The following is a 26,717-nucleotide window of genomic DNA, read 5'->3' on the forward strand; positions in this document are numbered from 1 at the left end:
GAGCGGAGAGAGAGAGAGAGAGAAATTTCAGGAGCCACTTGGTGGCAAACAACCACAAACAGCTCCTCCCCCTCCTGTCACATAACTTGATATATCTGACAGTTTTAGTACCTGGAGTTAGAGAAAGAAGACTGGGATTTCCTTCATTCATCCATAATTTTTTAAATTTATAAACTAAAATCTTACTAATTCACTATGGTATTTTCTTTAATGAATTGATATTATTGCTGTATAAATTAATAATAATAATTGAAAATAGTAAATCATTTATCTATCATACACAAAAACTTACATCCTTGTAGGAGAGAGAGAGAGAGAGAGAGATGAGAAAGAGAGAGAGAGATTGAGAGAGAGATGAGAGAGAGAGAGAGAGAGAGAGAATTATTATTTTTATTATGTGATATCATTTAAACTTATTAAACTTACTAACACAGTATTAATCAAAATTAATACAGTGGTACCTCGACATACGAAAGGCTCAACTTACGAAAAACTCGAGATACAAAAGCAAATACGAAAAATTTTACAGCTCTACATACGAAAAGTTTTCAAGATACGAAAGGTTGTTGCTGTAAAGTCCCGAGATTCGCCCGGACCACTGAGAACAATTTTAAAACTACCTCACCGCCAACTGGAGTAAACTCGCCACCATCCTCCCGCTCTCCCATTGGTTCCTGATCCTAGTCACCCCATAAGGTCCTGCTCTCCTATTGGTCAGCATCTACCCCTTGTGCTTTAAGTATTCTATTGGTAAAAGGGATGCTGTAAATTGAAAAAACTTATTCATGCAATACATTTAATAAAAAAAAAAAAAATTAGGTAAAAGATAGAATAAAGAATAGAAATGAATGGTTATTATACTGTTGGTAGTTTCAGTAGTTGAAGAGAGATAATGAAAATTTATGGCTACGTGTAAAGTGATTGCTTGGCGATCGTTCGATACTCGTAAGTGCTGGATGTAAACAGAAGTTTGGAAGCTTTTTTTTTTTTTTTTTTTTTTTTTTTTTTTTTTTTTATAGTTAATGCTTACTTAACCCTCTTACGCCGACTGGACGTATTTTACGTCGACATTTTTTGTCTCCTGTGTGCCGACTGGATGTATTTTACGTCGACTTACAAAAGTTTTTTTTTTTAAATTTGCGGAAAAATACTTTTAGGCCTACCAGCCTAAAACTTTTGAATCACGCGCCTTGGGGGATGCTGGGAGAGTTCATGGATCAAGGTGTTGTTTTGTTTGTTTACAATCGTTACGCAGGCGCCGCAAGCGTGAATTTCTTCTTTGCCGCCCTAAAAAGTATCTGTGACACATCTCGGAAATTATTTCGTCACTTGACATAATTTTTGTACTATTGTAAATTAGCCGTTACATGAAATATTATATATGAAAATGTGCACATTTTTATGTAGAATACAACAATAAAATACTCATGATTGTAGCTTTATCAGTTTGAGATATTTTCATATAAATAACGATAATTGCCAAAATTTCAAACCTTCTGTCAACTTTGACTCTACGAAATGGGTCGAAAACGCAATTGTAAGCTAAAAACTCTTATATTCTAGTAATATTCAATCATTTACCTTAATTTTGCAACTAATTGGAAGTCCTAGCAACAAATATTTTTTTTTTCGAATTTATGGTGAAGTTTATGGAATAAAACTTTTTCCACCTTACAAGTCCGTGCCAGGTAACATCTTCCGGAAAAAACAAAATCAATACAATGCGCTTGTGGTTAATGTTTGCAACATTTTAAAATTAGCCGTTATAAAATTTTAAAATATATGGAAATGTGCGCAATTTTATGCACAATACAACTAAAAAAACACCCATGGTTGTAGCTTTTATCAGTTTTGAGATATATTTTCTTATAATAACGATAATTGCCAAAATTTCAACCTTTGGTCAACTTTTGACTCTACGAAATGGTCGAAAAACGCAATTGTAAGCTAAAACGCTTATATTCTAGTAATATTCAAGCATTTACCTTCATTTTGCAACAAATTGGAAGTCTCTAGCACAATATTTCGATTTATGGTGAATTTATGAAAAAAATAACATTTTCTTTACGTCCACGCTGTAACTCTTTCCGAAAAAATCATACGTGCGATTGTGGTAAGTTTGCTCCTCTAAATTAGCCGTTACATAAAGTTTTATATATGAAATGTGCGCAATTTCATGTATAATACAACAATAAATAGTTGAAGGTTGTAGCTTTTCTCATTTTCGAAATATTTGCATATAAATCACGATAAATAGAAAAAAAACCACATTCGGTCAACTTTGACTCTACCGAAATGGTCGAAAAACGCAATTGTAAGCTAAAACTCTTACAGTCTAGTAATATTCAGTCATTTATCTTCATCTTGAAACAAATTTGAAGTCTCTTGCAAAATAATTAGATTTATGGTGAAATAAAAAAAAAATCTTTCCTTCCCTCCGCTCGCGGATTCTCCGCCACAAATCTCCGAAATACGTATGTCCCATTCTCGAATATTTGCTCCATTTCTATTAGGCATTTCATAGAGTTTTATATATGAAATGTACGCAATTTCATGTAGAATAAAACGAAAAATATTTGAAGGTTTGTAGCTTTTCTTATTTCAAAATAATTGCATAAAAAATTAAAAAATATATATAAAAAATTCGACATTTGTCAACTTTAACTCGTCAGATATGGTCGAAAACTGCAATTGTAAGCTAATACTCTTACAGTATATTAATATTCAATCATTTTTCTTCATTTTGAAAGAAATTGGAAGTCTCTAGGACAGTATTTAGATTTATGGTGAATTTTTGAAAAAAATATTTGTTTACGTCCGCAAGTTACGAATTCATGCATTATTTTGTGATAATATTTTCTCTGTGTTGCTTTTATCGTTTTACAATGTGTTATATACCAAAATGATCGTAATTTAGTGTACATTACAACGAAAAAAAAGTAACTTGTTACCTTTAACCTTTTTGCGCACAGCGCGATTTAATACAATTATATATGAAATTTTGTTTTTGCGCTATCATATATCGCATTATTTATGTATGATAATTATAATTTTTTTCATCTCTGATGGTTGCATACTAAACTTCAGGCAATGACAAAAAAAGGAGTCAAAAATGAACTCTTAATCTTGAAAATAAGCGCGCTGTGATTTTTTGAAAAAAATATTTTTTCCGCTTCCGCTCTCACTCCGAAACCCCTCCGGCACACGGGAGACAATTTTTTATTTACTGCTGCAGCGTAAGAGGGTTAATAATTTATTTAAAATGAGTACATGCAATACATTTAATCAAAATATTGTGAATTAGATATCATAAAATAAATCAGACTGCCAACAAATACGTATTTTTTAGAATTCTTCTGTTTTAATATTACGTTACGTATACGTATGTATACGTAACGTAATATTAGGTAAAGATAGAATAAAGAATAGAAATGAATGGTTATTATACTGTTTGGTAGTTTCATTAGTTGAAGAGAGATACTAATGAAAATTTATGGCTTACTGTGTGCTAAGAAAAATGATTGCTTGGCATTCGTTCGGTACTCGTAAGACGGGTAAGAGCTGAATGTAAACAATCGATTGGAAGGGTTTTTTTTTTGTTTGTTTGTGTATTATAGTTAATGATTAATTAATAATTATTTGAAATGAGTACATACTGATTATTTATACATTTTATTGGCATATTCTAAGCTTTTAGCTCTTAGGTTTAGATGTCAGAATCATAGACTAGGCTACAGTAGCAACCGCTAACATAGGCTAGGCTTATTGCTAAGGGACATATGCTAAAGTCCTAATATATGCAGTAAAACTGGGGTTGAACATTACAGTGGTCCCCCTGTATTCGCGGGAGATGCGTACCAGACCCCCCCGTGAATAGTTAGAACCCGCGAATGTTTGGAACCATATAAAAATGCTAAAAACAGCCTATTTTGTTAGTTAAAACTCAAGAAAAACTACTAAAAATTTTCCTACGTGGTTTTTTTAATATTGTTTTTATCACAAAAAGTGCATTTTGTGATGAAATTCATCAAAAAAACCAGGAATTTGTGGATATTTATCTTAGAAAAATACCGCGAATGCGCGAATTTTCCGCGAATAATGCAGGGAAACATTCTCGAGAGAAATCCGCGAATGTGTGAGTCCGCGAATCTGGAGAACGCGAATACGGGGGTTCCACTGTACATGAAGTTGAATATTACTCAAGTATGTACAATATTTTGCCTTTTTGGAGTCATATTTCTTCCGTCGGATCGGCGTCAGAAACCCAAGAACATGTGTTTTAGGCCTGGAAATATAATTTACTGGGGTGTTTTTGGAGGGTTTGGAACGGATTAGCCATTTTACAGTAATGTAAAATGTGGTCCAAGATACGAAGGGCGCCTCGGAACGGATTTAATTTCGTATCTCGAAGTACTATACTTTCTTTATTTGAAAATTAGTTAAATCATTTTGTATCATAAAAATGTACAGTGTTCCCCCCGTATTCGCGGGGGGATGGCGTACCAGGATAGACCCCCCCCGTGAATAGTTAGAATCCGCGGAATGGTTTTGGAACCCGCCCCTATAAAAGCGCTAAAAACAGCCTATTTCATTAGTTAAAACTTAAGAAAAAACCACTAAAAATTTTTTCATACTTGGTTTTTTTTTTTAATAGTTTTATCACAAAAAAGTGCATTTTATGATGAAATTGATCACACAAAAAACCAGGAGTTTGTGGATATTTCTCATAGAAAAAATACCGCGAATGCTGCGCGAATTTTCCGCGAATAATGCAGGGAAACGTTCCCGAGAGAAATCCGCGAATGTGTGAGTCCGCGAATCCGGAGAACGCGAATACGGGGGGTCCACTGTAGTCATAAAAATAAACATCAAAATACACAAATTAGTGATTATTTTTGTCGGAAAATCCCGTAAATGGGCGAATCCCCCGCAAATAAATGGGTAGATATGGTCCAGAGAGAAATCCGCAAATCCAGAGAACGCGAATACGGGGGGCCCACGGTATATGTTGATGCTACCAACTCCGCCGCAGTGACGGAGTTTATAGATCTTGCCAGTCTAGTTCTTGCCTCGAACTCTGCCTTGACCAAGTGGTCCGGAATCGTAGGCAGCTTAACTGAGAATAGGGCGGAAGCACAGTCCGGGTCGAGTTTACCTGTAGTAAACGTAGCCGGTGAGTCGTTCCAAAAGTCTAGTCCTGTGGGGAAGAGAAGGGAGGTAGCCTCTTGTCTCTCTCAGCACTGGTAGGGGCTTATCCTCCGCCGCTGCTTGTAAAGTAAATTCCACCACCTTAGATGTGCATAGTGACGGAACTCCGTTTGGGGTCACAAACATGGTGAAATTTCCTTTGTGTGGCGTTAACTTAGTGTTAACGCAACCCCAATCGGAGAGGGTGCGAACCCAAGTAGCTTGAGCCTGATCCCTCGGGAAGATCACTGTCTCCTTTGGGACTATCAACTTTGACTAGCGCATGTTTTGCTAGTCTAACGAAGCCAGAGAATGGAAATTGGAGACCTGGCGGAAAGAGCTCAAAATCTTCAAGTGGGCGGGTTCCGCACCCTTCAATAGTCAGCTTCCCATCCAAGAATGGGGCATGCAGTGCTAACCGCCATGGGTTATCCTTATTGAATGGCGGAAGCTTAGACGCATCCGGCACTATCATAGATAGTGCCGGGGTCCCGGAGTGGAGAAATCCGTTTAACATTTCCTCCAAAAGCCTGATCCTTTCGGTCAGAGACATTATTGCCTGGCCGGAGGTATCTGAGCCCGAGGCGAGTCGTATCGACTCAAGCCTCTGATCAATTACTCCACTAACCTTCGTCAGTAGAAGGTTAGTGAAGGCTTCTGGGTCAAATCCAGACTCCGTCGCCTTAGGATCGGTGACATTTGTTCTCGACCCCTTAGCAGGGGGAGGGTCCCTGGCAGCAGGCGACTGGGCGGTAGAGGTCGATGGCTGTGGGGCCGAAGACAACTCGGTCGCTGCTGATGGAGTTGGTTTGGATCCCTTTCGAAGGGTTTTCGGTCTTAGCGACTTGTCCTTGGGAACGACTGATAGCGATCCTTCCCAAGGAGGGGTGGGCCTAGAGAAGCCCAGGAAAGAAGAGGAAGAAGGAGTAGAACTCAGGAGACTTGCCTCACTTACCTCCCCACCTACCTGTTCCTCCATGGCCATAGGCTCTAGGTTGATGTTCATCGCCGCCACCTCTTCCGTCATTAAGTCGTCCTGGTCGTCTGGGATCGGCATCGTCGCTACCTGAATGGCTTCTATGAGGGGCTCGGCAACGTGCGCCGGAACCGCCGTCGTGGCTGTGGCCCCCTTGAACAGAAGGGAGCATAATCCTGTGTCCAGGATGTACGGCTGTCCTTTCGGTGCGTTCTTGCCGAACCCCGCAATCCATTTTCTGAGCGCCACTCTGGCTTCATGTCGGGCTTCGAATGTAGCCTGTCAGTGAGGAAACCGAATCAATATTCCACCTGGGAATAGTATCTATAACAAACTTGCTAAGTTATTATAACAGAACTTTTATGTCAATGATGCAGCAAAGATACTTACCTGCTCATCAGTCAGAATTGAAACCATCTCATAGCATACGGTGCATGCATCTGGGTGCCAGACCGTGTAATTTTCTAACTGGACGGCGCAGTTTGCGTGGGATCGGCACACTACGTGGCCGTAGGGTTTACCAAGGGAGGCGGGGCACCCTTCCGCCTGGCAACGAACCATCTGTAATTTGAAATTTATTTATGAGTACCGGACTCCAGCACCGGAGATAACTCCGAAGAGAGCATGCACCTTAAACTAGATATTGGTTCAAGACTTATTCACTAATAATTTTCAATTCATTGAATGAATAAAGAAATTCTTGGGGTGTATTTGCCTGCTCCTGATTCCGTCCTTAGAGGGTAGATGCAGGTCCGGTATGTGGGATCTGAGGTTTGCCGGACCGGAGAGAAGGAAAAACCTACTCTATTGCAGTCGGCTAAGTCAGAAGGCTACGCATTATCGTAGCCGAAAACCTGATCAGTCCGTCCTCCCCACCAAAGCAGGGAATAACATAAGGACGGAAATAGAGCTTCTGCAACACAGTGTAATACTCCGTCAGCGGCTGTGAGGGTGAGTCACACTCCGTCGGTACCTCAAAGGTCCGGAGCTATCTATAGAGTAGTCCCCGAAGCTCCGTCTACTCAAGGTCTCGTCTCCTGATGTCCCGGTAATGCTGGAGGAATGGGCTGAAGCGAGGGATCAGGGAAAGTAATTCCCCTTTCTGATCCTGCACACTTTAGTGTGGGGGGAGCGAAACTCCTAGCCCGAATCCATACCGGGGAGGGGGGGGGGGCAATGGGGGGAGGCGAGACCACTGAGCAACGGAGCTGTATAAATGTACAATCCGGGGCTACGTCCACCGGCTGGTGCGGTACTAGACCGCTATAAGGCCGGTGGAGCCGTTTACTCGGAGGCATAAGGGATTACATATAATACCAATAACCCCTCCCCACACCCAACCCCCTCCTCTCCATTTAAGTGAAACTTGAGCGGTCTTTCATCGATAAGACTACTATTACCATGAGTTATAGCGTCCAGCAAGGCTGAGCTAGGAAGTTGGGGGGGGGTTATGTGGTGTGGTCAGTCGTGATCGCCTGGCCGCCCACCCGATCAGAGATGGACCTTTACCGAGGGCTGTGTTGCCTACTACTTCATGGGTAGTAGGCCGACTGGGCCTATGGCCCGTCGTGGTTGGTCGGTGGTCACTCTTGACTGGGAGGCTATGGCCTACTACTGGGTTAGGCCAAGACGTACCAGACCGATATATACAATAACACAATAAATATAAATACTAATAATGCATAACATTCATAGAGAGGTATGATGGAAGAGTTGCAATGAGATTAAGGCAAAAGGAGAGTACCATGTATGGATCCAGTTTAAGCTTCCGAGACCACAACAGAACTGGACAGGTAGGGCAGTTGACCTCCCCTGATAGCCTGAAGCGGACAGTGGTCCTCGACCAAACCTACTAAATCGAATTTTTCGATCCAGACCGGTAGGGAGGATAGGTCCAACCTGTCTAGGATCATGTTAACACTAAATCATGCATATTCTCACAACGAGAGAGAGAGAGAGAGAGGGTTCTCTCCTCTCCCGTGACAAATACGATAGGCTACTAGTAGCCTAATAATTACACATATACATCACGTTAAAATTATGTAGGGATAGGCACAAACATGCTCCTGCGCAACTGGGGGGGGGTGAGGTTAAAGTATAAATTAATCAACCATTCTTTAGACCCCAGCGGAAGTCGCGAGCGTGTTAGGCCTACTCCAAAACGATCTTACTCGTTAAAGTAAGTACACAATATGAAACATGTCACTGATAATTGTAAATCTAAAATCCATATATAATATGAAAATCTTAGTGGAGATTAGTTTGTGACAAAATCTACCGCGTTCTGATGGTGCTCCCAAAATGGCGGATATGCCGACGGCACCCACAATACGTTTTCTGAGGGGCCGAAGGCGACTATGGAAAACACCTTAACCGTATGAGTTACAAAAACATAAATTGGAGTACTCAACTTAGATGTAGGAGGAAGTTCTACAGCCGACATCGTGATGAAAGTGAAAAATTCTGGGAGCTGCAACAAACGCGTGGGTCACACACAATTGCTAATACAGGAATGAAGGACGCGCGTGGGTATTAGTAGTAGTAGCGAGAGGAAGGTAAGGTGGGTGACGCTTGTAACAGCTCCTGCCTTGGAGGGATTTTGGAGAGGAATCTTCTAATTGGCAGAGGACCTGTGAGCAGTGGCTTCCAGTCGCCCTATACTTTATACCGACGCCCCTTGGGGTGCTCTGGCTAGGGTAGTAACTTCAGCATACCATGCTAGCTTTTTTCTCTGGTATATTTAGGATATCTATTTATACTTGGAAAAGTGAGCTACAGGGACTTTTCACCGGCAGACACAGGTCGAACCCAGAAATATAATATTTTATTGATGAGCGCTCCTGGCAGGAATTAGAATAGTGACCTTTCATCTTTTTCATCTCCTAGTAATTAAGGGTTTACTGTTTATAAGTTTGTGTAAAGTCTGATGTGGTAGCCATTGAAGGCTTTTAACATTAGCAGTGGATTAAAGAGGAACCTTGTGTCTTGTGACTTGATTTGAAAATAAATTTAGTACAGCATTTCTCCAGCAATTTTTCCTATCATTTTTATTTGGTGAATTCACGATTATGATTTTAGTACACAGTGATATATTTCTTAATTGAATATTTATTGTTATGAATTTTTTTTAAATAAGTGTACAGTTTTTCGTGATGTTTATTAGTTAAAGTTTTCCGTTGTGGTTAACATCCATCTTTAGATGCCACATGCATAGTACACTTTATGTTAAGTGCACTGAATTTGTTCCTATTTGCTGAAAGAATTTTAGGTAAGTGATGCAAGAGTGTACTGTCATGTCTACATGGTAAATGCTAAACTCTTTTCTTATGCTTGTCTTTTCTTGATTTCAGATGGTATTAAGCGCGTGACCACATGACGATGTACCACATGGCATTGCCTCCCCATATGGGGGGTCCCCATCCCCCTACTGTACACTCCCCCCTCTTTTCATCTCCCATCCTACCCCCTACTATGGCCCATAACTATGGGATGCATGCATTTCCACCAACTCATTTGCCCCATCCACCCCACTCAACCCATCAAAGTCATGCTGCCCATCAAAACTTGTCTGGCCATTCAGGAGCAGCCACTGCAGCTGGTACCTCGGGGCCTGTTGGTTCTGGAAATTCAGCAATGCTTACCCATCCCTCACCTATGTTATCACAGCCTTCTCCAATTTACCCTACACAAACATCAGTGTACGTGAATCCATACCTTAGTCCTCAAATTCCTATTGCGCATGCCCATACCCACTCTCATCCATCTCATCAACATCCCTCCAGTATTGGGTATGGCATGCCCACTGGTATGGGAGGGCCACCTGGGATGATGCCTCCTCAGCAGCCCAGTGGGCAAGGGGTTGGTGCTGGTGGGCTTTCGTCGGGGCCCGTTATGTCAGTAGATGAAGAATTGATGGACGAAATGAACACACTGCACTTGGGCTATATTGAAACTGAAGATAATACCTCAAAGATGGAGCAACGAGTGAAGTTGGAACGTAAGTTTTCCGATGTTTCTCGTAGGCCATTAACTATTGAATTTAAGTAGTTTAGAATTTAATCAGTTATACACACAAGATAGAGAGTCAGCCATTGAAAAGTCACAGGTACCACCATATGTCAGAATTGAGAGTTACATGCAGTTTTAGTTAGTGTTGCTTTTCTTCATACGTAGTTTGGATTCTGTAATTTTGCTTTTCTTAATAGTTTGAATTCTGTAATTTAAATGTTCCAGAACAATTCAATTTTTTTATTGATAATTCCATAAGGTAGCAAGTATTCTGTCATAGGGTACGATTGTTCCTACGTGACTTTAAACCTTTGTCTTTTGTATGGATATTCCTTCACCAGTGGATTAGAGTTATCACAATCAAGTAGTATCGTGCCCCCGGTTTTACACGTTTCACATTTCCTCGGTCCACTTTGTCGCAGATTTTTGTGCAACACATTATTTTTATGTATGCAACTTACCAAGCAGTTACATAGCTATTCAGTAGGGCCTCGATAATCGCGGGGGATACGGCCCAGAACCCCCCATGATAAGTAAATACCTGTGTTATCCTGGTACCCCCCTCAAAGATTGCTTAAAACTACCTAATTTAATAGTTAACCCACCCAAGACCACTATTCCAATGTTTATAACTCCCTACTTTAGTTCAAACACCAAATATGTCTTCAACTATCACCTTAAACTAAATTCAAGACAGTTTCAAAGTTATTTTACATTAGCCTTAAAAATATATGTAGTATACGTACTACTGTACATATGTAGCCTACTAGCCTATGGATTACAGCTAGAAGCCTACATACGCATGTGCTATTACGTACTCACGTGGGCCCCTATTCTTTTATAAGGAAAGAGAGGGAGAGAGGTAAGAGAAATATCAAAATTATGTAAATCATATGGGTAGTCACCAACGATCTACCTATATTGATAAAGATGGCGACGATTTTGCTGTGCAATGGATGAATAATAAAGATAATGCTACCAGCAGCATGCAGCGAAACATCTCTTCCCTTCTTCACAACACATGTTAATATATTACATGTAATAACCTTCATCTGACGTTTAGGCTTCTTTCCCGAAAGAGTAAAAGAATCAGGGTTTTTGGATGTCATAATTAACTCGTTTGTATGGGTACAATGTAAAGAACGCGGCAAACACGACTTCAGTAACAACATAAAACGTGGGGAGGCCAATGTTGCCAAATGGAAATGGCAATTTCTTGCTAGATTTTGCTCCATAAAGTGCTAAAAAATTCACAGCATGTACAACAATGCCGCCCAGCCAATTTCAACCGATTGCTCTCTTTTTCGATTCAAACATGTTTTTAACATACACAATATACTTGTACATTACATTACATGATTCCTAATAATTTCAAAACCTATTCTGTTCAATTCCTGAAAATGGTTTTTGAAGATTTTGTTCTTTTTCTTACATGACATATCAAACTTAGTAGAATAAAAGAAATATTCAACTTAACATTACAAATTTTGATGTCAAAATACGTATGCTAGATGTATTTGAAAACAAATGCAAGATTTCCTGCAAAATGCTAGATTGAAAATTTTCTTGCTAATTACCTCAAGAAAATGAAAGCTAGCATTGAAAATGCAAAATTGGTAACACTGGATTCAACAGATCCATGTTAGTACAGTGGTACCTAGAGATATGAAAGGCTCAACTTACGAAAAACTCGAGATACGAAAGCCAATGCGAAAAATTTAATGGCTCTACATACGAAATGTTTTCAAGATACGAAAGGTTTCTGAAAGTCCGAAATTCACCCGGATAACAATTTTGAAACTCGCACCGCAGACTGGTATTTCATATTGATTTCAGGAAATTTTACTATATTTGCATAGTCTTAAAATCTCTTTCATCAGAATCATTTACACATTCGGAGGGATGACAAGCAGTGACTGCACTTTATAAAACCAAAAGATACCTTTGTTTAAAAAAAAAGTTACAGTATGATAGGCTGTACAATTCATATTGGATATAAATTGCTGTGAATTTTCTTGACGACATTAACTCCCTTTGAAATAATAGGATGATAGAAAATGATGTAGACCTGTAAGGTCCTATGTCTTTTTGTCGGTTTAAACAGCTTATGACGTTTGGATTATAGGACTATCTTATATTCAGCCATTTTATTGTGGTTTGTGTGTGTGTGTGTGTGTTTTTTTTTTTTTTTTTTTTTTTTTTTTTTTCCCTGCCGCTGCTGCTGCTGTTATGGTGCTTGTAGTGTGTTCAAAATCTCTTTCTTATGGTATCCTAACATTACAGAATAAACATAGACCTATTCATAAAATACGGGCGTAAATAATTACCGGCCTATTCTTGGTAACTGAAGTTTGGTCATTATTTCTAATTAAAAGCAGTTGAGATATTTACGAATATAGTTTGTGCTAGAATATTCTCGTAAAGAGAGAGATAGAGAGAGAGAGAGAGAGAGAGGGGGGGTGGGGGGGCTCACAGACTAGTTTGGATTATCTCTTGCATAACTTTTCAGCTATGTATATTTTTCTAATTTGTTAAGTATTTTATCATGCCTTCCTATAGTAGCCTTCATTTTCATAGAAATTCTACAGCAGCCCTACATATATTTACAGGCAGTCCCCGGGTTACGACGGGGGTCCGTTCTTGAGACGCGTCGTACGCCGGAAAATCGTCCGTAAGCAGGAACGACGCTTTGGAAATATGTCTTAAACTAATAAAAAGTTTATAAAAAACCTTACTTTGTAATCCTTTGTTACACTACATTTTGTTTTCCTGTAGTTTTATGTACAACCTGGAGTTATTTTCATAAAAGAATGCTGGTTCTTGAAGGTAAAAACTATTGTAATCCTCTGGTGACACTACATTCTTGAAGTTTTATGTACAACCTGGAGTGATTTTGCAAAATCTTGAGGGCTACAAGAACAGCTGATTACTATTTACATATCATATAGACTAATTAAAGTAAATGTATCTTAAATAGGCTTATATATTTAGTATCAACAAACATTTCCTGCCATGAGTCAGAGGCCGTTTAATAATGAAACGAACACTTCTCTGTCCTATCTGTTCAGAAAATAAACGTTACGTCACTCCCCACAGAGAACCATTGTTGCCAAAGCGTCTCTCTCCTCTCCGTCTCTCCATCCTCGGTTCCTCGCGTTCTCCTCTCTCCTTCTGCTCGGAGTGGCTCTAGGGCAAATCGATGTGGTCTCGATCACGCCTCATCTCTCGTCTTCTCTCTCTGATCAGATTACATTGGAAACTTGACTTAACGATTGCCCTAATATACGAATGTTTTGAGATACAACAGAAAATTTGCAAAAATACAAGCTTTGATACAACGAAATATTTGAGATACGATTTGCGATGAGTGTTAGTTGTATAGGCGACCGATGGCGTTCAGGTTCTGTTTGTTGTTGGTGCTGCATGTTAACACGTCGTTGTTTAGTTCGTTGTATTTGCGCCTATTTTTCGTGTTATTTTGTCTATTTTATTATTATTAACCATGGGTCTCAAAGCTAAAGCAAAGCAGGTGATAAGAAAAAACCCAAGAAAATGATTTCGATGGAAGCAAAACATGAAATTATAGCAAGCATGAACGTGGCGTTCGTATCGTCGATTTGGCAAACGAGTATGGTCGAAATCCTTCTACAATATCCACGATCATCAAAGCAGAAGGAAGCTATAAAAACCCCTAGACCATTGTTGCCAAAGCGTCTCTCTCTCTCTCTCTCTCTCTTCATTTTCTCTCTCGTCTCTCTCTCTCTCTCTCTCTCTCTCTCTCTCTCTCGCCAGATCGCTTCACTCTCGATCTTCTCTCTCTCTCTCTCTCTCTCTCTCTCTGATCAAATTTACGTACTGGATAATGTCTCTCTTTGGATACTTCGATTTTGCCAAATATTGAGGGCTACAAGAACAGTTGATTACTATTTACGTATCATATAGACTAATTAAAGTAAACGTATCTTTAAATAGGCTTATATTATTAGTATCAACAAAACATTTACTGGCATGAGTCAGAGGCCATTTAACGAAACGAACACTTCTCTGTAACTCGGAGCGTCGGAAGACGCCTCTCTAACTCTCTCTCTCTCGTCTCTCTCTCTCTCTCGTCTCTCTCTCTCTCTCTCTCTCTCTCTCCTCTTCTCGTCTCTCTCTCTCTGATCAAATTACTGGATAATGTCTCTCTTTGGATACTTGGAATTTGCGTTGTAATCTAACCAGAAACTTCGTTTTGTTATTATTACTGGAAACAAGCAATGATTTTTTCATTATTTGCGCTTTTGGACTGTTATATGTAAACTAGTATGTATTCATTCGCTCGGAAACTAGTTCCGCATATGAGGCGTCACTGAAAAACATAGAAAAATACAACATAAAAAGTGTCGAAAATCATCATAATCTCAAAATTTTTTGTTGTAATCTAACCAGAAACTTATTTTTATTAATATACTGTGCTAAACTATAAAGGATTTTTATCATAGTATGCGTTTTTTAAAAGCGTCGTTAACTCGGTAGCGTCGGAAGCGTCAGCGTCGTAACCTCGGAACAAGCGTCGTAACCCAGGACGGATTTTTCCATTGAATATTTAAGAAAAAGCGTCGTAACCTCGGACGTCGTAAGCCGGAACCGTCGTAACCCGGGGACCGCCTGTACTTGTCAGAGTAATGTCATGTGTTATCCCTTTAGTAAATATATTTTCAATATAGTTCATTGAAAGCAGTTTGATAGTTGTGTGTAAGGCTGAGACAGTCCTAAGATTTGGCCAGCACGCATGTATGTGTGTGCCCTTGCTTATATACGTGTACAGGCAGTCCCCGTGTTACGACGGGGGTTCTGTTCTTGAGACGTGTCATAAGCCGAAAATCGTTGTAAGCCAGAACATCGTAAAAAAATCCTAAGAAAACCTTATTTTTAATGCTTTTGGTTCATTGAAAACTATGTAAACTGCATTCTTATTGCATTTTTCATCAAAAAAAACTTCAAATATAGATTATTTTGCACTTTTGGTGTCATATTTCATCTGCCAGATGAGCGTTGTAGGCTTCGTACCCCTGGAAATAAAATCTGATGAATATAATTGAGAAGCTCCTTAACCTCGGAACGTCGTAACCCGTCGCAACCTGGGGACTGCCTTTACTTTCCACTTTATGCATTTACATTATATATATTGCACAGTTGAAACTACTATATTAATTAAAGGCTATTCTATTTCCAACAAATATAGGTAGAAGACTATTTTCAATAAGAAATTGATGTGTAGGCTCATGCCGTGTCCTTGTCTCAATATATAAGAATTTTTATGTGTAGGCCTATGTCTTGACATTGCTTCAAAATATAAGATTGCTCCTACACTATACGCATACAAATCCTTGGTCCTTTACATAAGGAATTACTTTTGCCGTAGCTGGAATAATGGCCGTTAAATTCTTGAACAAGGTGGTTAGGCAGTAACTACCTTGTGGCAGGCGGGTATGCCCGCCTGCCCAGATGTAAACTCTCCACATTGCCTTCGGCCGTCTTCCGATGAAGACGTGTGTTTGTGAGTTGCTGACTGGCCGTTGATCATTTTCACGGTGGGAACTTTCTTGTTTATTTTTGTTTTTTGAATATACTGTGTTTGATATTAATATTAAATTAAATTAACATGCAAACCCACTTTTTGTGATAGCCTTATAGCCGCCTTTCTACTTTGTGTTAAGGGTCAGTGGCAAAGGTATGCCAACATGTTTATTATTTACATACTTTCGCCCTTAACGTGAGGACGAGATATGTATTTAACGTGAGGACAAGACATGTATATAACGTGAGTGATATGGTCCTCGAGTATGTGTAACGAGACATATTCATCTGAAAATTACACTTTCGCTTTGGGAATTACTGAGGGGAACTTCAGAGGTTTGTCCGTTGTTTTGTTTTTTCTGGTAATTTCTCTTCTTCTTCATCCTTTCACTAGCTATCGGATGAAGGTAGAAGAGGGGGTGTGGGTGTTGATGTTCGGGGGATCTCTCATTTCGGAGGTCGGTGCCCTTGGATGCGAGAGGTGTTTCCTTATTACTTGAAATCATTCTTATTTATTTTGCAGACTAACAGTGGTGATTGTGTTTACAGCAGTATCGGTTGGATAGCTCTTCGTATTGGTTATCCTAACCTTGGAATTGTACCTGTGACTCGTAGCATGTTGTGATACTGATCCTTGAGTGTGTGTACTGATCCCCTGCTGGTAATCATATTCATTTACCACTACTACCCTGCAGTTGCGTCACTGGATGAAGCTTTTGCCGCTGCCCTGTGATGATTAATTATTCCTGATGGTAGAGGTCTCACAGAATTTGGAGAAATCGAAGAGGAAGATAGTTCGTCAAGTGTCGTCATCCTCCTCTTCGAGATCATCATACAGTGTTCCCCCCATATTCGCGGGGGATGTGTACCAGGGACCCCCGCAAATAGAGCAAACCTGCGAATAGTTAGAACTCCCCTCTAAAAATGCCCATATCTGCCTATCTTAAAAGTTCAAATACCAAATGTTTACTTAAAGTATCATCCTACATGAAATATACCATTGAATTGGTATTATTAATATCATTTCAAAGTCATCTTAAACATTTTACCATTAGAAATATATAAACAGCCAATAACACAGAGAGAGAGAGAGAGAGAGAGAAACATCAAATGTAAACCTTATGTAACATCCTACATAAAATTTACCTTAAATTATTATCATATTGATGTATTAATCTTAGAGACTGTATCAATATAATTTCAAAGTAATCCTAAACATTAGTACCCTTAAAGGTATATACGTACATACATACTTCTAACAACTTTTCGCAGACATGAGAGAGAGGAGAGAGAGAGAGAGAGAGGGAGAGAGAGAGAGAGTAGAGAGAAGAGAGAGAGAGGAGAGAGAGAGAGAGAGAAATAATAATAAGCTTTATTCCAATATTTACATTGGCTATTACAATAAATACAAATTACATTGTAGTTTGCATTTAAAAATTAGATATTTACATGTGCCTTCATAAAAATTTATATCATTATAAAACATAAAAACATAGATTTACTTTATACAACTTTAAGAGCAATAAAGAATTTGTGACATATATAGGTACGTCATAAAAGTAATTAAAACATTGAAAATTTTGCATATAAAATATGAATCTTTTTATAATAGTACTTAAGGCTCAATAAAATTCTTACCTTGATAAAATATTTGTTATAAAAGTTACAGCATATCTCTCTATAATATTAAAATTATCTTTAACATGATTATAACATTACGATTTCAAAATTACTTATGAAATACAGGTACTTATAAAACTAGAGTTATGAACATTTATCTTAAAATGGAATCTAAAATTCATAAATAGTCTGCTAAAATTGAGTAAAAGTGTAAAAGAGCTCAATTAAAATATATATGAAGTTTTACTATAAAATTATTTGGACAATAGGTACTTTTTCAAATTCAGTTTAAAAGAGTTAATATTAGTTAATGCTTTTAGTTGGTTTGGCAGTTTGTTCCACACTGATGGACCCCGGACAACAAATGCTCTGCTTCCTAGATCAGTATTGGTTCTTGAAACAAAAAGGTCGTCATTAAATCTAGTTTGTCTGTTACGTCTATCTCCAACTCTTATTAGATTAAAAAGCCATGGTGGAATTAGATTATGTAAAATTTTAAAGATTATGACACATAAATCAAAATCAATCTTCTGTTTGATTGTTAGCCATTGCAAGTTATTTAAAATTGGAGTTGTATATCATACTTCTTGGCTTTCCCAATCAATTACTTTTGCTGCAAAAGAAGTTTTGAAGCCATCTGTTATCCGCTGGCATCTGCTTGCTTAGTTGTCGAGCCCCAGATCTTTAAACAGTAGTCAAGAATGCTCAACGGCAAGAGACGAACGACCTTCCCATTCCCCGCATTTCACTATCAAATCGGTCCTTAATTCTATTTAAAGTATATATTAAAGTACCATTTACCTTCCTACAAACTTCATCTATATGACCGTCAAATAGCATATACTGGTCAAAATATACCCAAGATTTTTTACTTTAACTGCTTTTCTCAATTGCAAATCCATTGAAATTTTATTTTTGTGTCTTCAGGAATTTGGGATATGAACTGCCTAGAGCCAATGAATATACATTTAGTTTTCGACTCATTAACTATTTAACTCCAATTAATTTGAAAACAATAACATCTCGCCATTTCTAATATTCTTTCTGTCTTACTTACTAATCAAGTTATTTAGTTCATTTATAGTTCCAGTCATTAGAAGTTGACTGTCATCTGCGAATTGAACCAAGATGCAGTCTCGCACAGCCGTAGCCATATCATTTTATTATAAATTAAAGGAAAAGTATTGGCCCCAAAATAGATCCTGTGGAACTCGAATTCTACTGGTTTAGGGGAGGATATAACATCGCCTAAAATCTCACTGACTGGGTAACGATTTTTTCTAGCACAGCTTTTAAACCAGAGAGAGGGTCAATTTTTAATTGTGGGTACATTTATGAAGTAAAATATTGTGGCTAAACTGCCTATCGGAAAGTTTTAGATAGATTCCAATAGGAATAAGTAAAGATATCTTTTTGTCGTCGATATTTCTGTAAATAGTTTCTGTAACTTTCAATAACGCAGTTTCAGTAGAGATGAGACCTAAATCCATGTTGAGTGTGAGACAGTAAATAATTTTCCTCGAGATATTTTATGAGTTGAATTGACACAATCTTTTCTAGAATTTTAGATATAATGGGCAAAAGTGATATTGGTCTGTAATTCTCTACATTATCTGCATCACCACTCTTGAAAAAGGGCAGAACGTGGGACAACTTCCAATCACTTGGATAAAGGCAAGTCACTATAGAGGTATTTTCTATGACAGTTAAGTAAACCGCAATTATTGGTAAGGCGTCCCGAATGAAACGGAGGGATATCAAATCAGATCCATAGGCTCCTGTGTCATTAAGCTCCCCAACTACTAAAATAACTGTTTCGACATCAACTGTCTGTGGCCTAAAAAAGTCATTAAAATCCTCATTAAGTATATTCGACTCATTTCTTAAAAGTTGTGAAGTATTGCTCCTATCTATATTTTGCTGAGATTTTTCAAAGGCTGTCCTACCAACACTTGAGAAATACTGGTTGAACTCTTCTACTTTTTCCTTCTTATCATTATAATCAGGTAAAAGGGCATTATTATTTTTGGGGATTTCATGAACTATTTTCCATTTTCTGGGATCGACCTGTGTCTGCCGATGAAAAATCCCCTTAACTCATTTTTCTAGTATAAATAATACTCTTAATATATCAGAGAAAAAAGCTAACATGGTTAAGCTGAAGTTACTACCCTCAGCGCGAACACCCAAAGGGTGTCGGTATAAGTATAGGGGCGCTGTGTTACCACAGACCACAGGACTTCTGCCATTTAGAAAGTTCCCCTCCAAAACTCCCCGTTGGTGGGAGCCGTTACAAGGAAACCCACCACCAACCGTCCCCGCTCGCCACTACTACTAATACCCACGCGCTTCAATCCATTCCTGTAAGAGTCGTGCGACTTACCGTTGCTGTATTCCTAGCACCCTTTTATTATCTGTGTATATTTTGTGCATCCGATGGAGATGAATCCCCAAGCTGCTTCTACTTCCAAGTTGAGTACTCCAATTTGGTTTTATTACAAAAAATTGTGTAATTAAGTATGCTATTGGCCTTAGCCCCTCAAATATAAGTTGGGGGTGTGATCGGCTGGGCCGCCATTTCCTCGTCGGCATAGCAACAACATATTCCGCACGACATATTTTCAAATTATACATTTATAGGCTTAACTTTACTTTTAAATTATTAAAGTGCGATATTCCTATTATAATAGGTATCGGTTACTTTTTATTTCGGTTTGGCTTATTTACTAGCAAATTTTATATTCGGTGCTCGTGAGCTATCTCGTTCCTAGGCTTCTCTAATAACCATATTTGATCCTTAACTGGATACATGGTTCATAACCACCTTTTAGCCTAGATTTATAAGCCTAATATGCTTATTACCGGTTTTTTCTCATCCTAGGGAGTAGTTTTTATGAACAGGCGTTAGCTCGGTCGAGTGTATATTTCCCATTACGTTGGGCATTTTAGGTGTTATAAGGTTATGTAGATTAGCCCTAGTATTAGAGATTCTCCTATGCACCCTATATTTTATTGTGGTTTTTTATTTTTATACCCTTTGTAATGGTTTTGTGTGCCTAGCCTACTTGGATAACCTCCTGACCGGGTTGGACCACTTTTGATCGCAACGAGCCACGGCTAACTAGCGAAAGAACCTAGGCTATATAGCCTATGAATGGTATCCAACTTCAACCAGGGGTAGAGCCAGACATCACGATCCACTGCATTACCTCTTTATTATTACATAAAAATTTTATATAATGCGATTATTTCATTATCTCTGGAGCCTCGGCGTACAGAGTAATAGAATTAATGATATATTTAGAGGAAGGGTATAATCATAATAGTACATGAAGTTCGGTATTGCCGGACTTCAACTGATGCATTCCTTGCTTCGGCAACTTTAGAGGTATACCATTATCTAACATACAATGGCTTCCTAGTCGATATAAATAGACGGGATGTTCGCATCTCCGCCATCGACGAAGTTCGGCGTATAGGATTAGGCATGCCTCTTTAAGGAATTATCAGTGTATACTATAAGAATTTTTAGTTTATAAGCCTACTATGTTAAGTCTATATTTACTCATTATTGAATTTACGTCAGTTCGGAATTTTTCTAACGAATTGTTTCGCCGACATTTTTATGTAAGGATTTTCTAGAGTTTATCAGTTGTCGTTACGGAGTATTTCGGAGACGAAATATTCCGCCGGCATCTAGCTACAAACAAAATTTTGATCATGTTATCCATACCTAGTGTTATGTTGATTATGAAGCATTCTAATGACGGAATACTTCGCCAACAATTTGCACTAAAACTTACGAGTTTCTTTGGTTGTGGATGACTAATATCTTTCGCGAATTATTTCGGTAATGAAATAATTCGTTAACATATTAACTGAGCTCTCTAGAAATGAATTACTAGATGTCTAAATGAAAGTATTTTAACAACGAATGATTTCGTTGATAATTTTAACCAATGACAAAAACTCATTGAGAATTTTCACATTACAGGTGGTCCGTCCGTTGCCAGGCGGAAGGTTGCCCCGCAACGCTGGTGAACCCCTTTGGCCACGTAGTTTGCCGGACCCACGCCAACTGCGCCGTCCAGCTAGAGAACTACGTGGTCTGGCATCCTGACGCGTGCACCGTGTGTTATGACTTGGTTACTGTCATGTCGAACGAGCAGGTAAGATCATTTTGATTTAACCTCGAATATTTAAAGAGTTTAGTTATAAGCTTTCTAGATAGTTTGACGGAACAACTACTATTCATACATTATTTACAGACGGACCCGACGTCGTCCCAAGATGCCAGGGCGTCCCTTCGCAAGTGGGTTGGGGGGTTCGACGCGGATCTTTGTGCCATGATCTTTTTGGGGGCCACACTGACGACCGCAGTGGCCAGGGACATCGCCGGACCCCTCATCGCAGCTATCGGAGCAGAGACGGCTACCACCTTGGAGGAGCAGCAGGAGCTTATGGATGATGTGGCGGGGATCAACATCAACGCCGAACCCATGGAGTTCACGGAGGAAAACAGTAGGTGGGGAGGTAACGTGGAGCGACCTCCATCCCTAGTCCTTTCTCCTTCCCTTGGCTTCTTCCCATCCATTTAAGGGCTTTTCGAAGCCCTTCACCAAACAATAAGGAATGCTGTCAGTCATTCCAAAGATCAAGAAATCTTTAAAAAAGAAGGCTACGAAGTCTGTTCCGCCAGCGGCGAAGGAGTTGTCTTCAGCTTCACAGCCGTCGACTTCATCCGTCATTGCGCCTGCTGCCACAGATCCTTCCCTTGCCCAAGGGACAGGTACATTACCGAAGGCGGTGAACAGTTCTTCGATCCAGTGGACTTTACAAAACAATTGCTAGCCATAGTTACAGTCACTGGAGTTATTGATCAGAGGCTAGAAGCACGCCTCGGGCCAACGCTGGACGTCTCCAACCAGGCTCTCTCGTCATTGACGGAGAGAATTAAGCCAATCGAGGAGATGCTCTCCGGTCTCCTTCGCTCCGGAACGCCAGCCCTATCCATGATGGTTCCGGATGCTTCAAAGCTTCCTCCCTTTGAGAACGACAACCCTTGGAGGTTGGCCCTACACGCTTCCTTCGCCGAAGGGAGGTTGACTATCGAGGGGTGCGGGTCACGACCCATCGAGGACTTTGAACTCTTCCCACCAGGGATGCAGTTCCCCTTCCCGGGCTTTGTCAGACTAGCAAAACATGCGCTAGTCAGGGTAGACAAAGTACCCAAAGAAACCGTGATCTTCCCTAGAGAGCAGGCCCAAGCTGCCTGGGTCCGGTGTCTCTCTGAGCTTAACTGTGTCAATACTAAATTGACACCACATAAAGGGAAATACACGATGTTTGTCACTCCCGAAGGGATTCCGTCACCATGCACATCTAAGGTGGCAGAGCTAACCTTACAAGCAATCGTCGAGGACAAGCCAATGCCAGTACTGAGGGAGACAGAGCCTACATCTCTTCTGTTACCCACAGGACTGGACGCTTGGATCAACGCTCCGGCGACATTTACCGCAGGTAAATTGGAGCCGGAGTGCGCTTCAGACTTGTTTTCAGAAAGGTTGCCTAAACTCCCCGACCATATGATCAAGGCGGAGTTTGAGGCGAAGACAAGGTTAGCCAGGTCCCTCAACTCCGTCACATCGGCGGAGTTGTTGGCGATCACCTATGAAGATGAGCAGGTCTTTCGTGTACTGACGAAAGATCTACAACAGGCCTTCCAGTCAGATTTGTATGACTTTGCTGTAGCAAGGAGGGCCTGTAGAAAACATGTTTTAGCTGGAACAACCATTAAACATGAACCAAATAGGCTCATCAAATCCTCCATTTGGGGAGAAACCCTCTTCCCCAAAGAGGAGGTGAAACAATATTTCTTCATGAAGCCTCTAGGACTAACCAGAGTCTTAGAGTGAGGTGGGGCCTTCCCTTCAAACGGCAACCTGATGCGCCTTCTCATCAGCAGCCAAAGAAGAAGGCGAGAAGATATAATCCCTACCAGGCGGCACGTCCTCACGGATATGTGCAGGCAGTGCCGTCCACTTCAAAGACAGTAGTACCACAGCAATATGAATATGTCTTGGTTCAACCTTCCTCGGAACCTCAACTTTCGACTTCATCCCAGGTTGTGGCTTCCCCAGCATTTAACCCTACATATGAGGCAAGGGGTAACTTTCGCCCATATAGAGGACATGCTGGGAGTAGCCGAGCCAGAGGAGGCTCTCGACTACGAGGTGGAGCCAGAGGAAGAGGTTTCCGAGGGGGGAAAGGAGCCAGACCAGCAGCCAACCAGTGAAATCTCCCAGGTAGGGGGGAGATTGTATCATTTCAGGGCTCGATGGACCTTCAGTCCATGGGCCCACAGTATAATATCGAAAGGTCTAGGCTGGAAGTGGGAGAAGGGCCCTCCCCCTCCAGTCAGCTTTTTCCAAGTACCAACAGAGGACCTCTTAGAGTATACAAAGGATCTTCTTCAGAAACACGCCATAAAGAGGGTGAAGAGCATAAGGTTTCAAGCACGTTTGTTCACTGTCCCAAAGAAGGACTCAAACAAAAGACGGGTAATCTTGGACTTGTCTCGGCTGAATTCCTACATTCATTGCGACAAGTTCCATATGCTGACAATCTCACAGGTACGGACCTTACTTCCCTGTGGGGCTGTCACCACCTCTATAGATCTTACAGACGCGTACTATCACGTCCCAATAGCCAGAAACTTCTCTCCGTACCTAGGATTCAAACTAGGCAAGAAAGCTTACTCCTTCAAAGTAATGCCCTTCGGACTCAATGTACTAGCACCCAGAGTGTTCACAAAACTGGGAGAATCAATAGTTCAGGAATTGAGGAAGAAAGGAATACTATTAGTAGCCTACCTGGACGATTGGTTAATATGGGCAACCAACGAAGCGGAGTGTCGAAGGTCAACGACCAAAGGACTGGAATTCCTAAAATATTTAGGGTTCCAAGTAAATATAGAGAAATCCAGACTGACTCCGGCATCTCGATTCCAATGGTTAGGAATCCAGTGGGACCTGAACAAACACACGCTATCTCTACTGACCAAGAAGGTCAAAGAAATAGTGAAAGCTACAACACGCTTTATCAAAAACAGACGGTCATCTCGGAGGAAGCAAGAGAGGATCTTAGGCTCCCTCCAGTTTGCATCAGTGACGGATGTTCTTTTAAAAGCCAGATTAAAGGATATCAATCAGGTTTGGAGGTCAAGAGCAAATCTCAGATTCAGGGACAAAGTTTCCAAGATGCCAGATGTTCTAAAAAAAGAGACTTCTTCCATGGACGGAGCAACGGAACCTATCTAAATCAGTTCCGTTGCAATTTCCTCCCCCATCTCTGATCATCCACACAGATGCATCACTGAACGGTTTGGGGGGATATTCCCCCCTCAGGAAAGTACAAGGAACATGGTCGGAAACATTCCGTCAATTCCACATCAACATACTGGAAGCAATGGCGGTGTTCTTGACATTTAGAAAATTACAACCGTCCAAGAAGATCCACATTCGATTAATTTCAGACAGCTTGACAGTAGTCCATTGCATCAACAGGAGAGGTTCCAAATCCAACAAGTTGAATCATGTAATGATAGCAATATTCCTCCTAGCAGAAAAGAACCACTGGCATCTGTCAGCAGTTCATTTAGAAGGAGTGAGGAATGTAGTAGCGGATTCACTGTCCAGGATGAATCCACTAGAATCAGAATGGTCACTGGACAACAAGTCCATTTCAATGGATCACAACTCAGATCCCGGATCTCCAGTGGATGGATCTCTTCGCCACGGAGTCCAATCACAAGTTAGCTTGTTATGTAGCTAACAACATACATCAACTCGTTGCGATCGATGCAATGTCTCTGGACTGGAACAAATGGGAGAGAATTTATCTCTTTCCCCCAGTAAATCTTCTATTAAAAGTTCTACACAAGCTAAGATCATTCAAAGGCCAGCTAGCACTAGTAGCACCCAACTGGCCGAAGAGCAATTGGTATCCTCTATCATGGAGATGAATCTCAAACCCAGAGATCCCATCCCCGAATCTAACACAGGTAGTACAAATGCAGACTGTGTCAGCTTCCTCAAGAATTCTAAGTGACCTAACTTTATGGACTTCATGAAGTTTGCAGCACAGAAGCAAGCAAACATAGATCCATTAAATATTCTGTTTGTAGAATCAGACAAAAGAGATTCTACAATTAGGCAATATGATTCTGCATTGAAAAAATTGGCTATATTTTTAAAAGGTAACAACATTCAGAAGATGGATACCAACCTTACAATTTCTTTCTTTAGATCATTACATGAGGAAAGGCTTAGCTGCCAGCACTATACCACAATTAAATCTGCCCTAAGAAAGATTTTTCAAATAGGTTTCAATATTAATTTAGCCGACACATACTTTTCTTCTATCCCAAAAGCTTGTGCACGTTTGAGACCAACTAGCCGCCCTCAATCTATCTCATGGTTTTTGAACGATGTTCTTAAACTTGCATCAGATTTAGACAATGATAACTGCCCCTTTTCAGCTATACTGAGAAAACACTATAGTAGCTCTGGCTTCTGGAGCTAGAATTTCAGAATTGTCAGCTCTGTCTAGAGATCCAGGACATGTCGAGTTCCTCCCATCTGGAAAAGTCTTACTTTCACCAGATAGACAATTTTTAGCAAAAAATGAGGATCCACTAAATAGATGGACTCCTTGGGAAATTCTACCTCTCCCAGAAGATAAATCCTTATGTCCTGTTCATACACTAAAAACCTTTATGACCAGAACTTCTCAAACATCATCGGGCTCTCTTTTTATTAGAGAAAAAGGGGGCACGATTACTCTAAGAGGGATCAGGCAGCAGATACTCTATTTTATTAAACAGGCTAACCCGGATTCAGTTCCACATGTTCATGATATCCGAGCAGTTGCCACCTCAACTAATTATTTCCAAAAACATGAAGTTTGAGGAACTTCAAAAGTACACAGGTTGGAAGTCCCCAGCAGTATTTAAGCGCCACTACCTGAAGAATTTGCAGGCCCTAAAATTCTCAGCAGTGGCAGCTGGAGCTGTGGTAGTTTCTGAAGTACAAATTTCTGAAGTACAAACTGACAGCTCTCCTTAAACCTTTAATTGCACCCTTTTCCTTTTCTATCTCCCTATCCTTATCCCTTCTACCTGAATGGCTCGCTCACACTCCCCACCATACTTTCTTCGATCGGGCTAGACGTTGCTTGTTGACCCCGCTGCGGATTATTGTATGCAGTGTAAATATGTATATATATTAACTATTATAATTCTTATATTATGATGCTATTATTCCTTATGTCTTAGATCATTTGTTAAGTCTAAGGTTCTGAAAGGATA

General features: G+C 40.0%; 1 protein-coding gene across 2 annotated transcripts in view; it reads left to right on the forward strand.

Moving 5' to 3' along the window:
• The window catches only part of LOC135219497 (protein tamozhennic-like), a 260,440-nt gene that overhangs the window by 88,817 nt on the left and 144,906 nt on the right, over window positions 1-26,717 (forward strand). For both annotated transcript variants that reach the window (XM_064256309.1, XM_064256310.1), the window contains exon 2: window positions 9,514-10,160. In XM_064256309.1, coding sequence (XP_064112379.1) covers window positions 9,536-10,160 — 625 coding nt within the window. In that variant the 5' untranslated portion in view covers window positions 9,514-9,535. The remainder of the gene's footprint in view (window positions 1-9,513; window positions 10,161-26,717) is intronic.

The sequence above is a fragment of the Macrobrachium nipponense genome, chromosome 1 (assembly GCF_015104395.2).
Source record: "Macrobrachium nipponense isolate FS-2020 chromosome 1, ASM1510439v2, whole genome shotgun sequence".
Classification (NCBI taxonomy): Eukaryota; Metazoa; Arthropoda; class Malacostraca; order Decapoda; family Palaemonidae; genus Macrobrachium; species Macrobrachium nipponense.